The sequence below is a fragment of the Thalassophryne amazonica genome, chromosome 3, assembly GCF_902500255.1.
Source record: "Thalassophryne amazonica chromosome 3, fThaAma1.1, whole genome shotgun sequence".
Lineage (NCBI taxonomy): Eukaryota > Metazoa > Chordata > Actinopteri > Batrachoidiformes > Batrachoididae > Thalassophryne > Thalassophryne amazonica.
This window is the reverse complement of record NC_047105.1, coordinates 149,769,007-149,795,038: the sequence shown is the minus strand read 5'-3', so window position 1 is coordinate 149,795,038 and position 26,032 is coordinate 149,769,007. Positions and strand designations below refer to the sequence as shown.

The following is a 26,032-nucleotide window of genomic DNA, read 5'->3' as shown; positions in this document are numbered from 1 at the left end:
GATGACGTGTTCAATCCACGCTCCTCTTCTTTGGATTACAGCTGCAACACACACATTGAAGTTTGTGATGACATTGACACACATCTCAAGAGGGATTCTCAGAATTTCTTTTTCATCCCTTGGATGGATGAAATTTCTTTTTCATCCATCCAAGGGACGTCTGAAGAAATGTAGCGTTTCTTCAGACGTCCCTCTGTGTTTGGTGCATTTCTCAGCCTGAACCAGAGAACACCAGCACTTTGTGCCACAACAAGAAAATTAACGGCAGCGTTTATCACAGACATAGAGTTTGTAGTTTCAGGAAGTGTTCGAATGAAGTCTCTGACATTTTGTCACTGATCAAAATCAGTGACATCTTCTCACTAATTTTGTCACGACAGACATTTCTTGTCATGGCTGAAGAAATGCTACGTTTCTTCAGCCACGACAAGGAACTAAAGTATTTTCAGATGTCGTTTTCCAAAATTGGGAGGCTTCATGTGGATAAGTTTTCATCAGGGTGTGTTGATGAATCTGACTGAAACCAACAGGTCAGATTAAGACTTTATATTTAGTCTGTGTGTGAGTAGTTTTAATATTTGTATCAGTCTGAACTGTTCACATGAGAACTGCAGCTTTCGGTTGGTCAGCCAATCAATGGACGTATTTTGACTTATGAGTAAATTCCAAGAAATGTCTGTCAACATTTGCATAAATTACCTACAACTTATTTTGTGCATGCCCAAAATTTTTTGATCTACTTGCCGTACTATGCCATATACCAGCGTGCATCAACATGGTCTTATACAAAACCTATAACTTATTAGATGTACAATCTTCAAGATGTGACAGGCTTGTTTGGCCCCGATCACTCAGTTTACATGGGTGTCCAGCTCTAGGAAGAGTCCTGGTTGATCTGAACTTCTTCCATTTACAGATGATGGAGGTCACTGTGCTCATTGGAGTCTTCAAAGTAGCAGAAATGTTTCTGTACCCTTCCCCAGATTTGTGCCTCCAGACAATCCTGTCTCAGAGGTCTACAGACAATTCCTTTGACTTCATGCTTGGTTTGTGCTCTGACTGTCAACTGTGTTGACATTATTTGTAGACAGGTGTGTGTCTTTCCAAATCGTGTCCAATCACCTGAATTTACTCCAGGTGGACTCCAATTAAACTGTAGAAACATCTCAAGGATGATCAGTGGAAACAGGATGCACTTGAGCTCAATTTAGAGCTTCATGGCAAAGACTGTGAATACTTATGGACATGTGATTTCTTAGATTTTTTTATTTTTAATAAATTTGCAAAAATTGAGAATTTTTTTTGACATTGTCATTATGGGGTATTGTGTGTAGAATTTTAAATTATATAATGAATTCACTCCATTTTGGAATGAGGCTGTAACATAGCAAAATGTGTACAAAGTGAAGTGCTGTGAATACTTTCTGGATGCACTGTGTGAAAAAGTTAAAACAAAGAAAAACTTTGAAGGAGATTAGATTAGAAAATTAAAACCATCTAATGATTGTGGTTGTCCTGGTGCTCTGTGCTTGTTTGTTTAGCAGTGAAATCCATCAGAGACAGACTGGATCTGCCTGCAGAGCCGGTGACACACCTTCAGCGAGGTCAGGGTTTAATTTGTGTGTTTGGCCTTTACTTTGTGTGGACAAACAGAAACTGACTGTCACTGTTTGTCTCACAGCCGGCACCAGAGATCCCGAACAGATTCACATCAAAACTCTGGAGGAGATCAGACAAGAGAAGGCCACAGAGTCTCACAGACAGAAAGACGCCCATTCACCCAAGACCCACGTCACAAAGTCCACCAAACCCACCAGGAGCATCAAGAGAGCCATCACCGTCAGAGACGCCTCCATCGGCCAGGTGAAGACTTTCTCTGAGATCCTCCAGGCCAAGAGCAAAGAACACCAACAGCAGGACCTGGTTCCCAGCCCCAAGAAGAGCAAAAACACAGGCAGAGCTGTGGCACAAGCCCACTCTGAGGCAGACACACACGGACCTGCTCGCGAAGCCCCCGACGTCAGTGAGGTTAGAGTCAAGACCCTGGAGGAAATCCGCAGGGAGAAGGCAGCAAGGATTCAGGTTCAGCATGCCCTGCAGGCGGAGAAAAGGAGTGAGGAGAGGAACCCTAGGAGTGAGGAGAGGAACCCTAGGAGTGAGGAGAGGAACCCTAGGAGTGAGGAGAGGAACCCAAGTCCACTGCTCATCAAGAAGCTGGCTGCCCAGCGTAAGAGACACACACACACACGCAGCTTCTGTGCATTTAATAACCGACACAGTCATCGACTTCACGTTTTCACTGTCAGTGATCAGATTGTTTCTTGTTTAACTCAGCTGGAAGAGTCATGACCTCCAAGACACACAAAAGCCTGAGTGACACATCTGAGGTAGGACCAACACACGCACATGCTGCCATGGAGCACAAATAGGCATTGAGTCACCTGCTGTGTTTCTCCTTGTTGCAGTCATCTGTCTCTCCGTGTCCTCAGACCAGCCACGCTCCTGATGTCACAGTGAAGACCTTTGAGGAGATCATGCGTGAGAAACGCCTCCGAAAGCAGGAAATGGAGCGAGCATCCTCTGTGAACAAGGATGAATGTCCAGCTGCGGCAGATTGTCCTCCGGCAGCAGGTTTAAAACTTTGAAATGTCTTTGATGTTGTCCTCTCTTCCATTACCCACTATGCCTCTAAGCAGCAGGAGGTCTGCTCTTCTTGCAGATGTGACCTCAGACTCTGTGAAGCGCAGCACTTCTGTGTGGCAGGATGAAGCTAAAACCGTCTCCCAGAGGAGCCCACAGAAGCGTCCCAGCAGCAGTAGCTCCCCAGCACCAACACCAGCCCACCGGGCCCGAACAGATCCACACAGTCCGACTATGGAGGAAACCCAGACTGCCACCCAGAAGTCTCCAGATCACAGCACAGACGCTAAAGGTAGCTGAGCCTGAGTTCAGACACTGCACAGTAATCAGGGTAATCAGGGTATCCTCTGAGGGACCAGACCCTGATTACAGCCGTTCAGCTCAAGAAGCTGGACTGTCTGGCTTTGTGATTGTCCTGGATCTGGGCCTGGAAGACTCAGATCTTACATAGGGATGCACTGATCCACAATGTTTCACTTCCGATCTGATCCTGATACCTGAATTTGGATATCTGCCGATACGATACTTTTCCAATTCGACACCAGAGTCTGCTTTAATGTTATCATCATTATTATTGATTTTGTATGAGATTTTCTTAAAAAGGAGACCTGAAAGTTCAGATACAATTTGCCAGAAGGTGAGTCTAAGATGAAAGACTAGATTTGATGTTTTGGTGAAAGAATTAAGTACTTTTATTTTTTTATAGACTTAAAGAGAAAAAACAGCACTCTCTGTCTGTCTTTCGTTCTGTCTCTCGTTTGCTCTCTCTCACTCTCACTTTCTCTCTCCTTTTGTCTCTCTCCCTCTGTCTCTTTCCCTCCATCTCTCTCTTTCTTTCTCTCGCTGTGTTTGTGCTGCGCAAACTTCAAACTTTTTAGAAACATGTAAAATAAATGTCATCACCGACGCTCACGCGCAGGATGTTAATGGAGACTTTTTATCCCTTTCAGCGGACAGAATCTCTGTTCAATGTCCTCCTTGGCTGCACGCTGAGCTGGCGTTTGACAGACTCAAGACAGTGAAGCGGCTAACTTTTTCGCACACATTTTCAGCAACGATTCAGTTCATTTTTCAGAAAATCTGTGCTGGGTGAACAGACAGTTTGAACCCAAGAGGAAATTTGCCGCTGCCCTCAGCTTCGAACACTGCGGAAGAGAGCTCTCTCAATTGGCCCGGCTCCAGAAAACTGACAACCTCCCCTCCTTTCTTTGGCAGAAAACAAAGCAGAGAGAAATCTACAGCAGTTGAGAGGATTCACATTGGCTCTTCTCCAGTATCAAAAAAAAATTGTCGCGGGCTAGATCGATATTTTCCGATATATGAATTACATCAGTATTGGAATCCGATGCCTAATCGGATCAGTCGCAAATAAAGGGCAGCCCTGGCGGAGGCCAACGTGCACTGGAAACAGGCTTGACTTATTACCGGCAATGTGAACCAAGCTCCTGCTGCAGTCATCCAGGGGCCGGATAGCCCTTAACAAAGGACCCCGGACCTCATACTCCCGGAGCACCTCCCACAGGGCGCCTCAAGGGACACGGTCGAACGCCTTGTCCAGATCAACAGAACACATGTGGACTGGTTGGGCGAACTCTCATGAACCCTCGAGCACCCGATGGAGGGTGTAGAGCTCATCCAGTGTGCCGCAACCAGGATGAAAACCACACTGCTCCTCCTGAATCCGAGGTTCGACTATTGGTCGAATTCTCCTCTATAGTACTCTGGAATAGACCTTACCAGGGAGACTGAGGAGTGCGGTCCCCCTTCTTAAACAGAGGGACCACCACCCTGGTCTGCCAGTCCAGAGGCACTGTCCCCGACCACCACGCGATGTTGCAGAGACGTATCAACCAAGACAGTCCCACAACATCCAGAGACTTAAGGTACTCCCGACGGATTTCATCCACCCCAGGAGCCTTGCCACAGAGGAGCTTTCTGACCACCTTGGTGACTTCGGCCTGGGTGATGGATGAGTCCGCCTCTGAGTCCCCAGTCTCTGCTTCCTCTTCGGAAGACGTGGCGATGGGATTGAGGAGATCCTCGAAGTATTGCTTCCACTGCCCGACAACATCCCCAGTCAGGGCCAACAGCTCCCCACCCGCACTGTAGACAGTGTTGGTGGAGAGCTGCTTCCGCCTCCGGAGGCGTTGGACGGTTTGCCAGAATTTCTTCAGTTTAGTTCAGACTATCAGGCCGACCGATAGTCCTCCTCCATGGCCTTTCCGAACGCCTCCCAGACCCGGGTTTTTGCCTCTGTGACCGCACAGGCTGCAGCATGCTTGGCCTGCCAGTACCTGTCAGCTGCCTCTGGAGTCTCACCTGCCAACAAAGACAAGGACTCCTTCTTGCTTCCAGTGCCCACCACTGTGTTCGGGGATTACTGCTGCAACAGGCACCAGCGACGCTGTGACCACAGCTACGAGCGGCCGCATCGACAATGGAGGTGGAGAACATGGGCCACTCGGACTCCATGTCTCAAACCTCCCCCAGGATCTGGGAGAAGCTCTCCCGGAGGTGGGAGTTGAAGACCTCGCTGACAAAGGGTTCTGCCAGTCGTTCCCAGCAGACCCTCACGATACGTTTGGGCCTGCCAGATCTGACCGGCTTTCTCCCCTCCCAGTGGATCCATCTCACCACCAGGTGGTGATTGGTCAACAGCTCAGTCCCTCTTTTCACCCGAGTGTCCGAGGCACGTGGCTGAAGGTCAGATGATACGACTACAAAGTCGATCATCGACCTCCAGTTCAGGGTGTCCTGGTGCCACATGCACTTATGGACACCTTTGTCCTCGAACATGGTGTTTGTGATGGACAAACTGTGGTTCGCACAGAAGTCCAACAAGTGAGCATCACTTGGGTTCAGATCGGGGAGGCCGTGCTTCCCGATCACCCCCTCCAGGTCTCACTGTAGGCCCCAGGAGGACAATGGAGTCCCCAGTCGGAGCATTATCTAGTACCTCTCCCAGGGACTCCAAGAAGACCGGGCGACGTCTTGGTCCTTGATTTCATACTGGTCATGGGAGCTTCTGAGCTGCCCTTAGTCTGACCCGTCTCCTAGGACCTGTTTGCCATGAGAGACCCTACCAGGGGCAGGAAGCCCCTGACAACATAGCTCCTAGGATCATCCGGGTACTCAAATTCCCGCATCACAATAAGGTGGCAGTTCGAGGTGGAGCTGAACAGCAGAGGTGTGAACCCAGAGGTGTTTTTTTTTTTTTTCTCACTCTGAACACAGTGTGAAAAAAATTAATGGTCAGATTTTTAATCACAGAAATTACTCCGGTCCCGCATGCCAGGGGTTTAATGGAAATACATTACAATCAGACGGTACATTTGATCTGATGTGAGCAAAAAATCTGTTATATACAATGTTTGTTACATGGAAAACAATACAAAAACTTTTTTTGTCCGGTTAGTGTGACTATCTGGTTTATACAATGACAGTTTAGGTGAATTTTACTGTAGATGGGACTGAACAATAAATTTACCTCTCAAAGCTTTGATGAAGTCACTTCCATCCCAAATGCTATTTTCCCAAATGTTTCTTCTGTTTGGCTCTGAAGGGAATCTGTACATCTTGAAGCCCTTGTTTTGTCTATCTTTGCCTCCAGATGCACAACAACCTGGCATTTTCAGCGAATAAATAAAAAATACGTGGATTTACATGCAGACAACAGCCAACGCTATTTTGAACCCAAGATGGCACCAGGAGTCACGTGACCGTCTTTTTTCCCCCCCCTTTACTCATCATGTTGCCCCTCTCTGAATGAAGGGACTCTCCTGCGGCCAGGTGTTTGTGAATTTCCTAAAAACAAAGAAAAGAATAAAAAACAAAGTTTAAAATCTTTCAGGATTGACTGGTGAACATTGTGTGTGTGTGTGTGTGTGTGTGTGTGTGTGTGTGTGTGTGTGTGTGTGTGTGTGTGTGTGTGTGTGTGTGTGTGTGTGTGTGTGTGTGTGTGTGTGTGTGTGTTGCTTCACACACCCTCAGCTCAGAGATGGCTTGTTGTTTGGCCTGGGTCTCCTCTGCACTGGTGGATCCTTTGGGTCAGGGAGTGTTGTCATACTCAGCAGCTCCTGTGTGTCTTCATGTTCAGGGTTTTTGTCGGGTCAGTTTGCTCTTTGTCTTCAGCCAGTCCTGAGGTGTCACGTTCTGTGGGCCATGGGCCTCAGAACCTCCGCGTTCTGCCATGAGGGGAGGTGGTGTCAGACCTTGTGGTCTGTAGAAAGAACCTTGGACAAAGCCCTTGGTTTTTCCAGGACTCTTGCTCTCTCTTTTGGTGTGGACCCCCATTGTTGTGGGCAGTCTGTCACCATGGCGTGCTCTGGAAGATGGCATTCCCTCTGCGCCTCTTTTCTTCCAGCTGCGGGAAAAGTGGCTTCCAGTCATCCTGCATGTCCCTGTGGTCCATCATCTTTTACTGTGTTTTCTGAACACAAGAGGAGGGCGCAAAAGATCTGCATGAAAAATGTTTCCAAGCTGCGTAACTGTCTTGGTACGTTATTTGCAGTGATGACGTTTTTGAAATGTTTGGCGCATTTGGTTTGTTGTACTTTTTGTAGTCTTTGTCTTTACAGGTTGGAATAATAGTAAGAAGAATATCCAAAGTGACCGTAAAAAACCAGTACAAATATAAAGGTCCTAAACCCTGAGCCGAATGGCCACGTCAGAGGACAAAAACGGCCTGTTTTAGAGCACTTTGAAGGGTGGGCCTACTTTAAAACATTTATAATTCATTAGCAGACTGTGTAGCTGTGAATGCATAATAACCCTGTAATTACTAAGTTATGAGAATGTTCTAAGTTCTTTGATATTTTCAGGAGAGCTGCCTCAGTTCCACCATTCACCATTTTGGACAAAAGGTCATTTTAGCCCCATACAGTGCAACAAGTATTAATTCCAGAGGTTATATGATGCAAAAAATAAAAAGTATGGATATCATTATGAGGTGGGCTTCATAGATAATTGGCAAAGCTTCTGGGGAAAACCTGGTCTTGTTAGGAGAGACGGCATCCATCCCACTTTGGATGGAGCAGCTCTCATTTCTAGAAATCTGGCCAATTTTCGTAAATCCTCCAAACCGTGACTATCCAGGGTTGGGACCAGAAAGCAGAGTTGTAGTCTTACACACCTCTCTGCAGCTTCTCTCCCCCTGCCATCCCCTCATTACCCCATCCCCGTAGAGACGGTGCCTGCTCCCAGACCACCAATAACCAGCAAAAATCTATTTAAGCATAAAAATTCAAAAAGAAAAAATAATATAGCACCTTCAACTGCACCACAGACTAAAACAGTTAAATGTGGTCTATTAAACATTAGGTCTCTCTCTTCTAAGTCCCTGTTAGTAAATGATATAATAATTGATCAACATATTGATTTATTCTGCCTTACAGAAACCTGGTTACAGCAGGATGAATATGTTAGTTTAAATGAGTCAACACCCCCGAGTCACACTAACTGTCAGAACGCTCGTAGCACGGGCCGAGGCGGAGGATTAGCAGCAATCTTCCATTCCAGCTTATTAATTAATCAAAAACCCAGACAGAGCTTTAATTCATTTGAAAGCTTGACTCTTAGTCTTGTCCATCCAAATTGGAAGTCCCAAAAACCAGTTTTATTTGTTATTATCTATCGTCCACCTGGTCGTTACTGTGAGTTTCTCTGTGAATTTTCAGACCTTTTGTCTGACTTAGTGCTTAGCTCAGATAAGATAATTATAGTGGGCGATTTTAACATCCACACAGATGCTGAGAATGACAGCCTCAACACTGCATTTAATCTATTATTAGACTCTATCGGCTTTGCTCAAAAAGTAAATGAGTCCACCCACCACTTTAATCATATCTTAGATCTTGTTCTGACTTATGGTATGGAAATTGAAGACTTAACAGTATTCCCTGAAAACTCCCTTCTGTCTGATCATTTCTTAATAACATTTACATTTACTCTGATGGACTACCCAGCAGTGGGGAATAAGTTTTATTACACTAGAAGTCTTTCAGAAAGCGCTGTAACTAGGTTTAAGGATATGATTCCTTCTTTATGTTCTCTAATGCCATATACCAACACAGTGCAGAGTAGCTACCTAAACTCTGTAAGTGAGATAGAGTATCTCGTCAATAGTTTTACATCCTCATTGAAGACAACTTTGGATGCTGTAGCTCCTCTGAAAAAGAGCTCTTTAAATCACAAGTGCCTGACTCTGTGGTATAACTCACAAACTTGTAGCTTAAAGCAGATAACCCGTAAGTTGGAGAGGAAATGGCGTCTCACTAATTTAGAAGATCTTCACTTAGCCTGGAAAAAGAGTCTGTTGCTCTATAAAAAAAGCCCTCCGTAAAGCTAAGACATCTTACTACTCATCACTAATTGAAGAAAATAAGAACAACCCCAGGTTTCTTTTCAGCACTGTAGCCAGGCTGACAAAGAGTCAGAGCTCTATTGAGCCGAGTATTCCTTTAACTTTAACTAGTAATGACTTCATGACTTTCTTTGCTAATAAAATTTTAACTATTAGAGAAAAAATTACTCATAACCATCCCAAAGACGTATCGTTATCTTTGGCTGCTTTCAGTGATGCCGGTATTTGGTTAGACTCTTTCTCTCCGATTGTTCTGTCTGAGTTATTTTCATTAGTTACTTCATCCAAACCATCAACATGTCTATTAGACCCCATTCCTACCAGGCTGCTCAAGGAAGCCCTACCATTATTTAATGCTTCGATCTTAAATATGATCAATCTATCTTTATTAGTTGGCTATGTACCACAGGCTTTTAAGGTGGCAGTAATTAAACCATTACTTAAAAAGCCATCACTTGACCCAGCTATCTTAGCTAATTATAGGCCAATCTCCAACCTTCCTTTTCTCTCAAAAATTCTTGAAAGGGTACTTGTAAAACAGCTAACTGATCATCTGCAGAGGAATGGTCTATTTGAAGAGTTTCAGTCAGGTTTTAGAATTCATCATAGTACAAAAACAGCATTAGTGAAGGTTACAAATGATCTTCTTATGGCCTCAGACAGTGGACTCATCTCTGTGCTTGTTCTGTTAGACCTCAGTGCTGCTTTTGATACTGTTGACCATAAAATTTTATTACAGAGATTAGAGCATGCCATAGGTATTAAAGGCACTGCGCTGCGGTGGTTTGAATCATATTTGTCTAATAGATTACAATTTGTTCATGTAAATGGGGAATCTTCTTCACAGACTAAAGTTAATTATGGAGTTCCACAAGGTTCTGTGCTAGGACCAATTTTATTCACTTTATACATGCTTCCCTTAGGCAGTATTATAAGACGGCATTGCTTAAATTTTCATTGTTACGCAGATGATACCCAGCTTTATCTATCCATGAAGCCAGAGGACACACACCAATTAGCTAAACTGCAGGATTGTCTTACAGACATAAAGACATGGATGACCTCTAATTTCCTGCTTTTAAACTCAGATAAAACTGAAGTTATTGTACTTGGCCCCACAAATCTTAGAAACATGGTGTCTAACCAGATCCTTACTCTGGATGGCATTACCCTGACCTCTAGTAATACTGTGAGAAATCTTGGAGTCATTTTTGATCAGGATATGTCATTCAAAGCGCATATTAAACAAATATGTAGGACTGCTTTTTTGCATTTACGCAATATCTCTAAAATTAGAAAGGTCTTGTCTCAGAGTGATGCTGAAAAACTAATTCATGCATTTATTTCCTCTAGGCTGGACTATTGTAATTCATTATTATCAGGTTGTCCTAAAAGTTCCCTGAAGAGCCTTCAGTTAATTCAAAATGCTGCAGCTAGAGTACTGACGGGGACTAGAAGGAGAGAGCATATCTCACCCATATTGGCCTCTCTTCATTGGCTTCCTGTTAATTCTAGAATAGAATTTAAAATTCTTCTTCTTACTTATAAGGTTTTGAATAATCAGGTCCCATCTTATCTTAGGGACCTCGTAGTACCATATCACCCCAATAGAGCGCTTCGCGCTCAGACTGCGGGCTTACTTGTAGTTCCTAGGGTTTGTAAGAGCAGAATGGGAGGCAGAGCCTTCAGCTTTCAGGCTCCTCTCCTGTGGAACCAGCTCCCAATTCAGATCAGGGAGACAGACACCCTCTCTACTTTTAAGATTAGGCTTAAAACTTTCCTTTTTGCTAAAGCTTATAGTTAGGGCTGGATCAGGTGACCCTGAACCATCCCTTAGTTATGCTGCTATAGACGTAGACTGCTGGGGGGTTCCCATGATGCACTGAGTGTTTCTTTCTCTTTTTGCTCTGTATGCACCACTCTGCATTTAATCATTAGTGATCGATCTCTGCTCCCCTCCACAGCATGTCTTTTTCCTGGTTCTCTCCCTCAGCCCCAACCAGTCCCAGCAGAGGACTGCCCCTCCTTGAGCCTGCTTCTGCTGGAGGTTTCTTCCTGTTAAAAGGGAGTTTTTCCTTCCCACTGTCGCCAAGTGCTTGCTCACAGGGGGTCGTTTTGACCGTTGGGGTTTTTACGTAATTATTGTATGGCCTTGCCTTACAATATAAAGCACCTTGGGGCAACTGTTTGTTGTGATTTGGCGCTATATAAATAAAATTGATTGATTGATTGATCATTGAGTAAATATGTGCAGTATGATCTTGCTCTGTGGTTCCAGTATAAAACTGTAAAACTCATTTTCACATACGGCATTTTTAGGGTCAAATTTCAAAGGCCTCTCTTATCTCAACTAAGAAGAACTAAAAGCTGATCTTCTGCCTGCTGAGTAATATCATACAGACCTACATGTAAGAATGATAATTCTAAGTTTTTTTAGCGGGATCTGAAGGGGGTGGGGGTGACTTGAAGTTCATGAAGGTGAGTTGGCACAGAATGACCCAGTTCTGTCCTTGCTAACTGTGTACGCGGGCCTCACGTTTCTTGCCAGAGTTCTGTTATGGAGTCGGGATTTCTTCATATGTGTGTGAGGGGTAACACACACACACACACGTGGATGGGGTGCTTTGTTTTGTTCAACTTGCAGGCTGCTGCTGGCCTTTTAACTGTCAACATACTTTGTGCTGTTTAAGCTCCTGATGTAAATTTGTATCGTTTCCGTGTGATGTAGCGATTCTCAGTGACATCTGAGGGAACATCAACTATACCACTTCGTCCGTGTGGTATGTTTCTCTGGACGTGAGCAGCAGCTGGAGAAGACCGAGATAAGCCCAGGTTTCACCTGGCTGAGGCAGATTAGTGCTTACTTTAGAGAGATGGAACGGACCAGGTGTCGGTCTGGGTGGTTTCCACTCGGGAGTCCGGGACCCAGGGCGGCTCTGAAGTGTGACACCTGCCCATGTTCTCAGATGTGGCTTAGACACATACTAATACTTTTGGGATGTGTAGAACTGAACAGACATTTATGTGCTTCCTTTTCAGTGAGACCCAAGCTGAATGTGAAACCATCTGTCATGAAGCCTGCAGGGTGCGAGAGGCCAGGCCAGAAGAAGAGAGGGCCACAGCGGTCTGCCGTGGCTGCAGTCAAACCTCTGACCAGCGCCTCCTCAGGCTGTGACCAGCCAGTACAGGAGACTGCGGCTAATGAAGGGCAGGTAGGTGTGGCAGCACAGTCACTGAACAGTTAAACTCTCTGCTTCCCCTGAGCGGCTGGTTATGGTGGTGTTTTTAGCATCACCACTCCTCCATAAATATCTTGTTTTCCTTTCGACTGCTCCTGTTTTTGTTCAGGGTCACCACAGCAGATACACTCAGATCTCACTCCTCATTTCCTCATCCACCTCAACAACAATAGACTGCCTGGACACCTGTTTCCCCCTCCCCTCTGCAACCCCACCCACCCTAACGATCTGTGAAAAGGATGTCTGCCAGCAGTTTCACAAATAAAAGATCAAGAAGGCTCCAGGACCTGATGGTGTCTCCCCCTCATGTCCGAGAGCCTGTGCTGATCAGCTGGCCCCCATCTTCACCCAGATCTTCAACAGATCTCTGGAGCTGTGTCACGTCCCCTCCTGCTTCAAACGCTCCACTATTATCCCAGTCCCAAAGAAACCCTCCATCTAAATGAGTACAGGTGATTTGGCGCTATATAAATAAAATTAATTGATTGATTGATTGATACTAGACACCCGATATTCCTTTACAGCAGCGTGATGTCAACCTCTCAATGCATTGTGTTTGTATTGTGGGTTGATCGCGGCAGCCCGTGAGAGGCAGAGGTTGCTGTTCCACGGAACAGCCCGCTTCGCCAAAGAAGAGTTTGTTGCTATGAGCTTTTCATCTGTTTTCTGCAGCGCAGCTCTGAGTTGAGAACAGTTGTTGTCTCTTGAAGCGTGCTGATGGCAGCACACCTGCACTGAGCTTTAATGAGACATTTTTACTTTATTTTTTCTTTAAAACTCTGTGCCACTCCGTGTGTGTCCTTGCTAAAAACAGCTGACCCACAGACATTAACGCTTGTTTTTTTCGCCCATATGTGCTAAAGTCTCTTTCTGAGGATGACATGATGTACAAAAATGCTGATCAAACAAATTCCCTGCCTCTCAATCTGGTCGTGCCTTTTCCATAAATACAAGCTGTCAGTTCTTCCTGCACACACGGAAAACCAGGGGTGAATCGGGGGGGCTTCCTCCTCCACACCCCGAGATTAAAGGTCTGCTTTTGAAGACAATTTTTCATACTACTACTAATACTATAATAATAATACTTTTAACAATTAAAATGTTTAGAAAGAATTTAAATTTTAGAAAAAATTAATAGTTACATTTATAAACAATGGAGATTTTAACTTGTAAGTTTTACTGTTACAATGCTGTCAACATTTAAATATGAGGTCAAGAAAGAGGTCTTTATTTTATTTTTTATAAAACAAGTATTTATGTTCATTGAGGTCAATAAAGGGTGACTAGAAAGTGAGTTTTGGCAAAACTGGTTTTCATTTTCATGTTGAGGTGGGGGGGGTGTTAATATACTTTTAAAATTGAATAATCAGTAAAGTAAGTTACTTTTTCAAAGTAACTGTGACAACACTGTTGCTCACAGACAAAAGTAAAGTTGTTGATGGACAGTTTCAGTTCAGTTCCTGGTGCTGTATATGTTGGAGTGCTGAAGTCCACAGGTTACAATTCAGTCAGATGTCTGTCAGCATCATGTTTGTTAAGAAACACACGGACAATTTGTTGGAGTCAAAAAGTAGTGAAATGTTTGTAAATAAAAACAAAGCTAATGATATTGGTAGCAGTTTCAGTCAAAAAGTAAGGAACAACTGATAAAACATGTTTTCAAAGTCATCATAAAACTGTCATGGTATCATTAAGTATTTGCATCAGTACTCAGTATCGACGAGTACCCAAATGTAAGTACTTGTACTCAGTCTGGGAAAAAGTGGTATTGGTGCATCACTAATTGCAGGTTAAAGGGTCCGTGGCAGGGACCCTTAAAGGAAAGACACCTTAAGAATAGTTTTGGCAAGTTCAGTGATATCTGTATACCTTTATTAAAACCATTCCCCCCCAAAACACAGTCCCCTTGACTATTTGTGTGACCTCAAGCATAAGGCTAGAGGTCTAGAACAGAAATGGCTACAAAGTGGACCTATTACTCTGATCTGATCAACAAAAACAAGCACAACTCAAAGTTCTTGTTCCACACGGTGGTAACACTTATTCATGGACAACCACCTGTAGTTCGCTCTCCTTTTACAGCACAAGATTTCCTGGATTACTTTGGGAAGAAAATAGAAGACATTAGGTTAAACATACCCCAGCATGCCTTAATCCAGCCACCCAGTATTACCTAGATTTACAGAATTTGACAGTATCTCACTAGACATGCTGACGAAACTCGTAGCGTCTACAAAAAGCACAACCTGTTTATTTGATCCTATACCAACAAAACTGTTTAAGGACCTGTGGTCCACTCTTGGGCTGACTGTGCTGGAAATTATTAATCTTTCTTTAACTTCTGGATCTGTTCCTAAATGTTTCAAATCTGCAGTGATTAAAGCATTACTTAAGAAACGTACCAGAGGATCCTCAGTTCAAACCCCAGCCTGACTGGAAAATCACTAAGGGCCCTTGGGCAAGGTCCTTAATCTCCTAGTTCAGCGTTGCCCAACCTTTTTTGAACTGAGATCTACTTTTAAAGTTGACAGTGTATTGAGATCTACCGAGCCATATCGAATGCCACAGCGTCGCCACAATATATTGTGCACCAATATAATAACACAATTTTTGTTGTGATATCTGCCTGGAAAATCTGATGTCCTGTGTACTAGCAACATTTCCAGGATTTTGTATCATCACTCTTCATGTTTATGGACCGTTGTGCTGCTCTCTGACTTTTCAATTCCTGGACTTTTCGGGCGAGCAGAGGGGATTTAGCTGAGTTAGCATTAGAAGTTAGCATCATATTTCTTGTGAATCGTCTGAAATGTTGCTCCAAATTCCCTTTCTTCAGTAAAGCCACAGTTACAGTACAGATAAGACAGATGGATTTGCCATTTGAATAAATGAAAAAATAATCCAGGATAAAAATGATAATTTTTAAGTTTCTTATCCACCATAGAAGAAGAGTTCTTCTTCTTCTCTAGCGTTTAATGACAGCTGGCATCCTTGTTGGTGCATTGCTGCCACCTGCTGCATCATTCTGTTATAGCAGCATTAAATCCTCTTAGTGACTTTTTTTTCATGCGATCAACTGGAACTCAGCCTGCAATCGACCTGTCAATCAACTGATCAGTTGACTGATTGACAGGTCGATTACTGGCTGATTGACTGGTTGGGCACACCAGCCCTCGCTGCTCCTGTTGTGTAGTGGGCGCCTCGCGTGGCAGCACCCTGACATTGGTGTGTGTTTGTGTTAATGAGTGAATGTTGTGTTAATGAGTGAATGTGAGGCATCATTGTAAAAGTACTTTGAGCGTCTGCTGCAGATGGAAAAGCGCTATAGAAATGCAGTCCATTTATGACCAAAATGTTATGATTGTTGAAGATAAATAATCATGTAACAATCAATAAATCATGTTATAGGTTCACATCCCATTCTGATTTTGTAGTAAAATGCAACAGTTGATATAAGTTAACTTTTTATTTTGTTTGATCAGCTAATGATTTGTTATTAAGACATCACAGCACACACATTAAACACAGTATTAATACTGACTGACTGTTTTGTTTCTTAAAGACGGCGCCTACATATCCGCCATAAAAGGACCTGCAGGGTTGCTATGGTAACTGTGGCTGTGGACCCGCTCTGCTGCTCTGTCTGTGCGCTGCTGAGGTTCAATTCAAAGATGTGTATTTAAGATGAGTGTGTGGACACAGTATACTTTTACAGCATGTTTTCTCCCAACACAGCGGCTCAGTTATTTAAGGTGCAAGATTGAAAAAATCATCGTGCCGACAAGATTTATAACTCAACCTTGGTCTACGTAGCAGCTGAAAATATCAACTCGACATATGTCAAACGTTGCTGGTCGGTGACCTCAGACCAGTGGATTTCTCAACCCCTGACGTGTACACGGCTGGACCAGCTTCATGACTTTAACCACAAAAGATAATTGTAATTAATCAGAGTTGGCTGGACGTAATGTTATCACCCGCTCTGTCTGTCTGTGAGCAGCCTGGAGCCCACAATTTTTCATATATTATGAATTTTTTTTTTTTTTCCAGAGAATTCATATCCCGAGAGGCAAGAACTGATTCAGTTTTCAAGGTCATAGGTCAAAGTCAGGAAAAAATCTTGGAAAACTGGAAAAATCCCTGTCCTTTAACATTATATGAATTTTCAAAAATTCATAACTGTCAAAAAGATCAAATTCCACAATCTGATCCAGATTGTGGAATTTGTAGACCTCTGAATGTCATATTGAACACCCCATTTAATGTACATTTTGCATTGTATCTCAGTCAAAAGTGCATCAGTCCCTCTCATTTTTCTGCTCTGGATTTACCAACACCACCACAACTGGATGGACGTTCCAGTTTTATGCCTGTTTGTCTTCCAGTTATCAGTGTGAAACCAAGTGACAAAAAGCAACAACAAACTGGAGCAGAGATAACCAGTGTTATCCAGTTTTGTGACATCCTCCTGACATTTGGTCACATCCAGTTCACCTTATGAAAAGCCACTTCTAACAGGACTTTGACCTTGAAAAATTGTTTCCAAGGTAAATTGTGGAATTGGAAAGGAGGTTTGCACTCTGTGAGCGTGGTGCTCTAGTTTAGAGGACAGTGACCTCATGTTAATAAACCACACACCATTTATTTCTCTTTAATCCACTAGATGGCGGATGCAGCCTGTGAGCTGTTGGCAGCAGCCACCATCTTGCTTAGCGATATTTTGCGTAGTCAGACATTAGATTAAATAGAAATTGATTATTTGCTGAGTTAAACTTGTGTTAAAGTGATCTGAAAATGCTGTTTTGTTGCAGCATTCAGGTGCAGCGACCAGCTGACAAAGGAGTGTCAGCTGGTTAAATAAATAAAAATAAATAATCATAAATTGTGGAGTGAGCTTTCATCAGTGTGTATTATATGTAATATTAAAGTAAAATTGCTGAATGAAGGTTAGAAAATGATTTGTTTTTTAGTATCTATCTGTATTCTGTAAAGCAGTGACTTCAGCTTTACTGCCCGAATGCTTTGTTGTGATAAATATGGAATGAATGAATTTATTCGGCACACACAGACCCAAAATAAGAAATGAACCTCACAGCGAAAAGAAAGAAAACAATCTGACAGTGCGCCCAGGTGTCCGAAAGGGTGTGCGCAGAAGAAAAAGCCTTTAACCAAACGAGTAAAAATCTATACATATGTATATAAAATACACCCATGATAACTGATAGAAAATTTAAAATAATCACTGAACTGAGATTTGAAAACACAAACATGCAGCAGAGCACCAAAAACCAAACAAAATCCATAAACCTAATTCATCGTTCTACAAGTAATGAAATGATTTTTATAGAGCCTTTTAAAGCCAACCAAGTTACGGAGTCATTTTATGTTATCCGGGCACAAATTCCAACACCTTTAACCGAAACACAGTGACTTTTTACAGGAGTTTGAATCCTGGGTTTTTGAAAGAATGATGATCCTCACAAATCATAACTGGAGTCCCTCATTTTGAACAGGTCCTGGACATGTTGTGGTAAAAGGTTATTTTTTACTTGAAACATAATTTGTATTATGCTAGAATCAATCAGGTCCCAAAATTTTAAAATGTGTAAATGTGTTTATGAAAGAAAAATGCTTAAATTGTTCCTCAGTGAAATAATTACAAAGATTTCTATTTTCACCATCTCACGCTTCTTTTAGTGATTCAGTTAGAAGTCTCATTTTTCTAAGTCTGTTTATCCCTTTTTAATCAGCCTCTGGTTTTCCATCCTGAGATGTTCTGTCAGCAAAATCATAGAATGGAAATGTTTTTTCTTTGTTTGGTGGGTCACAAGGGATCTATAGCTAATACAAAAAGAAGAGGTGATAAGGGACATCCTTGTCTTGTGCCTCTGGAGAGAGGAAACTGTTTTGACAATATGTGGTTTGTCAATACTGGTGCCCTTGAGTCATAGTACAAGATCTTAATCCATTTAAGGAAATAACTGCTTATACCAAAATGTTGAAGAACTTCAAATAAATATGTGTTCCACCATATCAAAGGCCTTTAAAGCATCTAGACCTATCATGGCCATGTCAGGTGTTTCATTTTTAGCATGTATAATATTTAATACCCTACGGATATTGTGGAAACTTTGTCTGCCCAATATAAAACCATTTTGATCTGGCTCAACAATAGATGGCAAATGCGTCTCTAGTCGGCGTGCAAGAACTTTGGCTATTATTTTGGCATCATTATTGATCAAAGATATTGGGCGGTATGACTCACATTTTGTAGAAGGTTTGCTAGGTTTTAATATTAAGGTTATAAGTGCAGTCTTTAGCGTTGAGGGTAATTCACCTTTCTCTAGTGATTCCTCACACATATCTAATAAGGGAGTAAGTAGCATACCTTTAAATTTTTTATAAATGTCAATAGGAATGCCATCAGGCCCTGGTGTTTTCCCTCCTTTCATACACATCACCCTTGTTCTTGAAAAGAGGAACCAGCACACTTCGTCTGCACTCCTCAGGCATCCTCTTACTTTCCAAGATTTTATTAAACAGTCTGGTTAGAAACTCCGCTGCCATCTCTCATAGACATTTCCATGCCTCAACTGGAATGTCACCTGGACCAACTGCTTTTCCACTCTTCATCCTCTTCATAGCTGCCCTCACTTCATCTTTACTAATCTCTTGTACTTCCTGATTTTCTCTCTCCACATCATCTAGCCTTTTCTCCCATTTTCTTCCTTCATCAGCTTCTCAAAATATTCCCTCCACCTTCTCAACACACTCTCCTCGCTTGTCAGCACATCACCATGTGCATCTTTTACCACCCTAACCTGCTGCGTTCCCTCGTTCAGCTCTCCCTCTCTTTCTCTTCTTCACCTCCTAAGCACCATCTGCTGCTGTCATCTTACAGTCTCCATCACATCACATTAGCAAAGGAAAGTTCCCCTTTCTGGTGCATCAGAGGATACTAGAGCAAGTAGTGGTGCATTAAAAGATGGTTGCATTTATTTATTCTCATTTTTTAAGTACTTTCTGATGTGATGATAAGGATGGGCTCACTCACTCCTCTACGTTTCGGCTTGTGTTTTTGTTTGTTTTTATGTCTGTCTTTTCCTGGGATTTGTTCCAGCTTTATTTGGGTTCTTGGATCGCCTTCTTTGACTCAGTATGGTATCATGCAGATCTTAAACAGTCTGCTGGTTGTATTCATGTTGACTTCTTACTTTCCTGTCAGGTTGATTTGACCTCAAACCTGCTGACCGAGCGAGACCAGCCTGCCTCTGTCTTGAAACATATTCCAAGTCAAAAACCCAAGCTGAGCATCAGTGCTGCTGCTTCCAGGGAGACGGGTGCTGTTCCTCAGAGGTAAAACACCAACACCAGCATCACAAAGAAAGTGTCTGGAGGCCGACCGCCCTGAATACTCCACATGCTTTACATTTGAGTCGCGCTCCCGTGTTGTCCTTTGTCACTGTTTAGCTCGTGGACTTACGAGCGACCTGGACAGCAATGTTTGGTGACAGGGACTGCTTTGCGTCAACATGTCTCGATACCAGGGCTGTGAAAACTCTGCGGATCTGAGGAATTCCGCAGATTTCATCATGAGGGGGTGGGGGGGGGATGTTAGTGTTGTACTCTGTAATTGTCATCATCACCGACTTTTTAAAATGCCTATCGCAACGCATTTCTTTTTTTGTGACACCATGCAAGTTTTATAAGTCCGTGGACACTGATCTGTGTGTTACAGATACAAATCAGTGCCCACGGATCCGCTGAACTTCGCGGAGGAAAACTGCCACTCAAAGCGTAGCTGTTATGACAGTTGTCATAAAGCGGGACTGATTGGTTGCCGTGGCGACACTGAGTGGCTCGTGTTTGATGCTTAAGCTAAATGTAACGTGGACATTGCAAACTTTTAAGATTTGTGCAGCATGTCTGTGTCACAGAGCGACGTCACACAGAGAGAAGATGGAGAGAAAGACTGAAAAAGTCTGATAAGGTCAAGAATCTGTGGAATTGTCGCTGGCTTCATCAACACACCTGAAAGATAAACGGGAAAAGTGAACACAGGGAGGTGATGGTCTAGTGGTTAAGGTGTTGGGCTTGAGTCTAGAAGATCATGGGTTCAAATCCCCACCTGACTGGAAAATCACTAAGGGCCCTTGGGCAAGGCCTTTAATCCCCGATTGCTCCCGGTGTGTAGTGAGCACCTTGTATGGCAGCACCCTGACATCGGATGAATGTGATGCATCATTGTAAAGCGCATTGAGCATCTGATGCAGATGGAAAAGCGCTATATAAATGCAGTCCATTTAACTGTGCCCTCAGGAAACACGGTAAGAATTTTTCTCTCCCTGGAAAATAAACATTGTGCTGTTCAAACAGGATTTTAGAAAAGATGTGACTTTTTTATTATTAATCAAGACTTTCTTTTATTGGAGAACAGACATTGTGGCTTTGAATAATGGATTTACATGAATTTACACAAGAATGTAAATTAGTTTTTATTAATGTAGACTTTTTTCATTGGGAAAAAAGACTGGATTTACATGAATTTACACAAGAATGTGTAACTTTATACTATAAGGTATGTTATTGATATTTTACCCTGATTTTCCAAATATTCTCCAAGCTTCAGCTGTGGTTTTTGAAATGCTGTAACAGTCTTTTCAGTCTTCATGAGTTTCATGTAGTTTAATTGTTCTGAGTTAATGCATAACTTGGTTTACATTTAAAAGGAAATCATTCCAGGTCCTACTTCCACGTCATATTCTGTTATTTCAACATCATCATCGAGGGTCCAAATGAAAGGTTGAGTCTAGGATCATTTTAATATGCACTTCTTTTGAGATTTTTTTTTTCCTCTCAGGAGATGCTAAAAATGTATCATTAGATACAAAATTGATTTGGGGTCCCGCAGGCCCTAAACCCCGACTCAACCCCCTGCAAATTTTCCAGAGAGCATATGGATGATCCAGAAGAGGATTGGGAGAATATCATGTGGTCAGATGAAACCAAAATAGAACGTTTTGGTAAAAACTCAACTAGTCATGTTTGGAGGAAGAAGAATGCTGAGTTGCATCCCAAGAACACCATATCTACTGTGAAGCATGGGGGTGGAAAGATCATGCTTTGGGGCTATTTTTCTGGTTCACGGCTCAGGTTTCCCTCTGTGAAGGGCAACAGATTTAAGTTTTCTTTTGTTCCTGCAGCCATTACTGTTCTGAACACAGACCAAGGAAGGAGTTAAAACTGTGGAATCATTTTAATGGACTGTATTTTAATGTTTGGACTGTAATTGTTTGTGATGCTGCACCATGGTAATGGTACTGGTGTGTGTTCTGTGTGTCATGTGCTTTTGATGTATTCTCAGGCTGCAGAACTGGTTGCCCCATGGGGGACACAAATAAAGTGAAAGTGAAAGTCACAGGATAATTGTGCCTAAAACACTCGTGACTATATTTTCTAAGTTTACAGACGTTGTTATTATGTTTGTTTTACGGTGGGGAAATAAGTAAAAAAAATAAAAAATAAAAAAACTGGTACGCAGTAAAATAAAAGACTCGTTAGCAGACTTTTAATGAGTCTTTCACTGGACTCAGGTGTGTTGGAGCAGGGAGACAACTCAAAGTGTCAGGAAGGTAGATCACCAGGACCGAATGTGGGCACCCCGATCTAGTTTTGAAAACAATGTAGTATTTGATTTACGAGGTCTATTAGAAAAGTATCCGACCTTATTATTTTTTTCAAAAACCATATGGATTTGAATCACGTGTGATTACATCAGACATGCTTGAACCCTCGTGGGCATGCGAGAGTTTTTTCACGCCTGTTGGTTACGTCATTCGCCTGTGGGCAGTCTTTGAGTGAGGAGTCGTCCACACGCTCGTTGATTTTTTTCATTGTTTAGGAATGGCTCAGAGACTCTTGCTTTGTTTGATAAAAATTTTTCAAAACTGTAAGGCACAACTGAGTGGACACCATTCAATAAATTCAGCTGGTTTTCGGTAAAAATTTTAACGGCTGATGAGAGATTTTGGTCTGGTAGTGTCGCTTTAAGGACGGTCCACGGCGCCTGACGGCGATCTGCACTTCGAGGCGGCAGCGTCTCGCCGTTTCAAGTTGAAAACTTCCACATTTCAGGCTCTGTTGACGCAGTAAGTCGTCAGAGAACAGAGAACTTTCAGAAGAAGTCGGCATGAGGAGTTTATTCGGACATTCCATTGTTAACGGTCATTTTGTAATGAAAGAACGTGCGGGCAGAGTCGCATGTCGGGCCAGACCCGACCGCGGGGGGTCGCGGCAGGAAAAACACCTCCGTTGGAAATCTTAACGGACAAGTTGGAACATGCCCAAGCTGTTAAACAATTTCTCAGTTACTCACTTGTTGAAAGCCATCAAAAGCCGCCTGAATTTTACAAATGGTTTTCAACACGAAGGTGTTTTTCTGGTCGCGGCGCACACAGATTTGCCGAGTCGTCACGGAAACGACTCGGCGAATTTGCGTGCACGTTCTTTCATTACAAAATGACCTTTAACAGTGGAATGTCCACATAAATTCCTCATGCCGGCCTCTTCTGAATCTTCTCTGTTCTCTCACGACGTCCTGGGTCAACAGAACCTTAAATTAGGATGATTTCAGCTCGAAACAGCCAGACAACGTCGCCTAGGAGCGCTGCGCGACGTCCCGCTCCGTGGGAAGTCCTTACACCGACAGAAACACCCCATAATCTCTCATCAGCTGTTAAACTTTTCACAGAAAACCAGCTTAATTTCTCGAATAGTGTCCACTCGGATATTCCTCACAGGTCCAGAAAAAATTTTGATAAAGCAACGCGCGCCGTCTGGAGCAGCGTGTGAAACAAAGGAATTCAGCCAAGAGGGCGGGACCACATCTCACTCAAGGCCTGCCCACAGGGAAATGACATCACCGACACGCGTGAAAAAACTCACGCATGCGCACGAGGGTTCAAGCATGATTGGTGTAATCGCATGTCATTCAAATCCATATAGTTAAAAAAAAAATAAAAGGGTCGCTTTATTATCTAAGAGACCACGTATAGATATGGTCTAAAAACATCAGAACACATGTTCAAAAATAATAATACTGCCATAGCTAGTATACAAGGTCTGTTAGAAAACTATCCGACCTTTTTTTGCAAAAATTAAAAAGGTTGGATAGTTTTCTAACAGACCTCGTATATCTTTGACTTTTTGGCAATTAGAAATGTATATGCAATATGTTAAATTTTGGGTTTGCTACCATTTTCAGGCCTTTATTAAAGGCAGAGTGCAGGGGTGGTGGCCAAGTGGTTAATGCGCTTGGTTTCAATGCAGAAGATTCCGGGTTCAAATCCCACCCCTGCCACATTTCTCCATGTAATGTGGAGTTGCGTCTGGAAGGGCATCCGGCATAAAACCTGTGCCAATTCAACATGCAGATTCACCTTGGATTTGCTGTGGAGACCCCGAGTACAAACAAGGGAGCAGCTGAAGGGTCTTACTTACTATTACAGCAGGTCCACCACAGTGGCTGTCCCACTCTACACCAAAAGTGAGCCTGGGATGGGTCGTTTCAAAGGTGTAGAGCCAATAGTGAGCCAGTTATTAACATCTAAAGTTGGTACAAAACACTGTTTTAGCAATATGTGAAAAAGGCTGTAACATCTAACATTGTCCAGATACAGACCTAATATTTGCCATTTCATCCAAACTTTGGAATATGATTAACATGTCAATGCTGAGGGATGACTTGGGAACATTTTTTGAAAAATTGGGTGATTTCACATGGAATTACAGTAGTGTTCAGAATAATAGTAGTGCTATGTGACTAAAAAGATGAATCCAGGTTTTGAGTATATTTCTTATTGTTACATGGGAAACAAGGTACCAGTAGATTCAGTAGATTCTCACAAATCCAACAAGACCAAGCATTCATGATATGCACACTCTTAAGGCTATGAAATTGGGCTATTAGTAAAAAAAAAAAAAAGTAGAAGCACTACTAGCACTACTATTATTCTGAACACTACTGTACCTGTGTGTGTGTGTGTGTGTGTGTGTGTGTGTGTGTGTGTGTGTGTGTGTGTGTGTGTGTGTGTGTGTGTGTGTGTGTGTGTGTGTGTGTGTGTGTGTGTGTGTGTGTGTGTGTGTGTGTGTGTGTGTGTGTGTGTGTGTGTGTGTGTGTGTGTGCTTCCTGTCCCAATGAGATCAGATTTTAAGGTTCTGCTACTAACCTATAAAATTGTTCATGGACTGGCACTTCCCTATCTGGCTGACCTAATTAAACACTACATACCGGCCCAAGCTCTGCATTCTCAGGGTGCAGGACTAGTTTGTGTCCCTTTGGGTGAATAAGACGTCTGCAAGTCACAGAGCTTTCTCTCATCGTGCCCCTGTTCTCCCTAACCCCACTGTGTGTGTGTGTGTGTGTGTGTGTGTGTGTGTGTGTGTGTGTGTGTGTGTGTGTGTGTGTGTGTGTGTGTGTGTGTGTGTTTGTTTGTTTGTTTGTTTGTTTGTTTTCAGCCCCGGACTGAAGCGTCCTGCTCAGCTGAAGTCCTCCCGATCCTCTGTCGGCGGTGCAGCAGCTCCCCCAGTGGACGACTTTGACGACCTCATCAACGAGTTCACTGAAGGTGATCTGGAAGATGATCTGGACCCCGACATCGGAGAGGACGACCTGCTGCTGGAGCTGTCAGAAATGATTGACAGCTGAGTGTCACTTGGTGTAGTACTTTGGTCCTGTGTACTGAGTACACACTGTGTGTAAATAGGAGTGAAGCAGGAAAAAAAGTTTTGACTGTAACAGAGTCACTTCCCACAGGATTCAAACCGTCACACGTGCAGACAGCACATGATGATTACAGGGCGGGGCAGTGGTCACATGATGGCTGTGTGGCTTCAGTCTCCAGACGGTGGCGCTCTTGCTGCCAAAATGCTTCATGGATTTTCATCATTTCATTTTTTAAAGATGAGCACAAATAATTTTTCAGGCCAGAAACTGTTTTTGTCTGTCAGACGGAGGAGAAAAAGAACCAGAGGTCGTGACCTGAAGTGGCGTTCAGAGGTAGAGGGTCGGTCGGGACGGAGGTTCTTCAGAAAGTTCCTTTGACTGACCGTCTGGAGTTGTGTTGGTTTTGGGCCTCAGTCCTGCCCGTGTCCTGGAGCCTCTCTGGTTCTGTTGGTAACAGCAGGATGGTTCCTCCTGGAGGTACTGAGGCTGTCCCGCTCACTCCGCTCAATCTGTGTCTCTGTTCTTCATCCTTTGGTGATGACAAACATCCACCTGGCTGAAGGTCCAACAGTCAGGACCACAGCAAACCTGTTCCCTCAGGGACAGTACCATCAGGTTCCTGCCCCCTGACTGCTGCATGGCTCTGGTGTGTTCTGTAGAAGACGGGGACAGGTGGACGTCCTTCATCCAGTCCAGCTAGCGGGAAAAAAGCCCTGAAAACATTTGATTTCTTTGTCGTTTTTTTCTCCTGCTTATTTTAACGTCATTAACTTTTATTTGATTTTAATGTTTCCACACTGTCTCCTTTTGTTTCATGTAATAAATCCTGTTTTATTTATAGATTCTGTCGTCAAAGTTCTTCACACAAAACAGAGAAATGTTCAAAATGAATGTTTGCAGTTCAGAGAAAATTCAAACCTGAAACGTGGTTGACTTAAAAATAACTTTATTTGGGGATGTCTGGGACGGCACAGTGGCTTAGTGGTTAGCACTGTTGGCTCACAGCGAGAAGGCCATTGTCTGTAGGTGTGAATGTGTTTATCTATTCAGTGCCGGTGTAACAGACCA

At 43.1% G+C, this 26,032-nt stretch overlaps 1 protein-coding gene across 2 annotated transcripts in view; it reads left to right on the top strand.

Moving 5' to 3' along the window:
* The window catches only part of zc3h11a (zinc finger CCCH-type containing 11A), a 110,968-nt gene extending 85,162 nt beyond the window's left edge, over nucleotides 1-25,806 (top strand). For both annotated transcript variants that reach the window (XM_034167513.1, XM_034167514.1), the window contains 8 exons: nucleotides 1,542-1,604; nucleotides 1,682-2,227; nucleotides 2,335-2,387; nucleotides 2,466-2,631; nucleotides 2,720-2,932; nucleotides 12,041-12,213; nucleotides 19,466-19,596; nucleotides 24,757-25,806. In XM_034167513.1, coding sequence (XP_034023404.1) covers nucleotides 1,542-1,604; nucleotides 1,682-2,227; nucleotides 2,335-2,387; nucleotides 2,466-2,631; nucleotides 2,720-2,932; nucleotides 12,041-12,213; nucleotides 19,466-19,596; nucleotides 24,757-24,946 — 1,535 coding nt within the window. In that variant the 3' untranslated portion in view covers nucleotides 24,947-25,806. The remainder of the gene's footprint in view (nucleotides 1-1,541; nucleotides 1,605-1,681; nucleotides 2,228-2,334; nucleotides 2,388-2,465; nucleotides 2,632-2,719; nucleotides 2,933-12,040; nucleotides 12,214-19,465; nucleotides 19,597-24,756) is intronic.
* The last annotated feature ends 226 nt before the right edge of the window (nucleotides 25,807-26,032 follow it).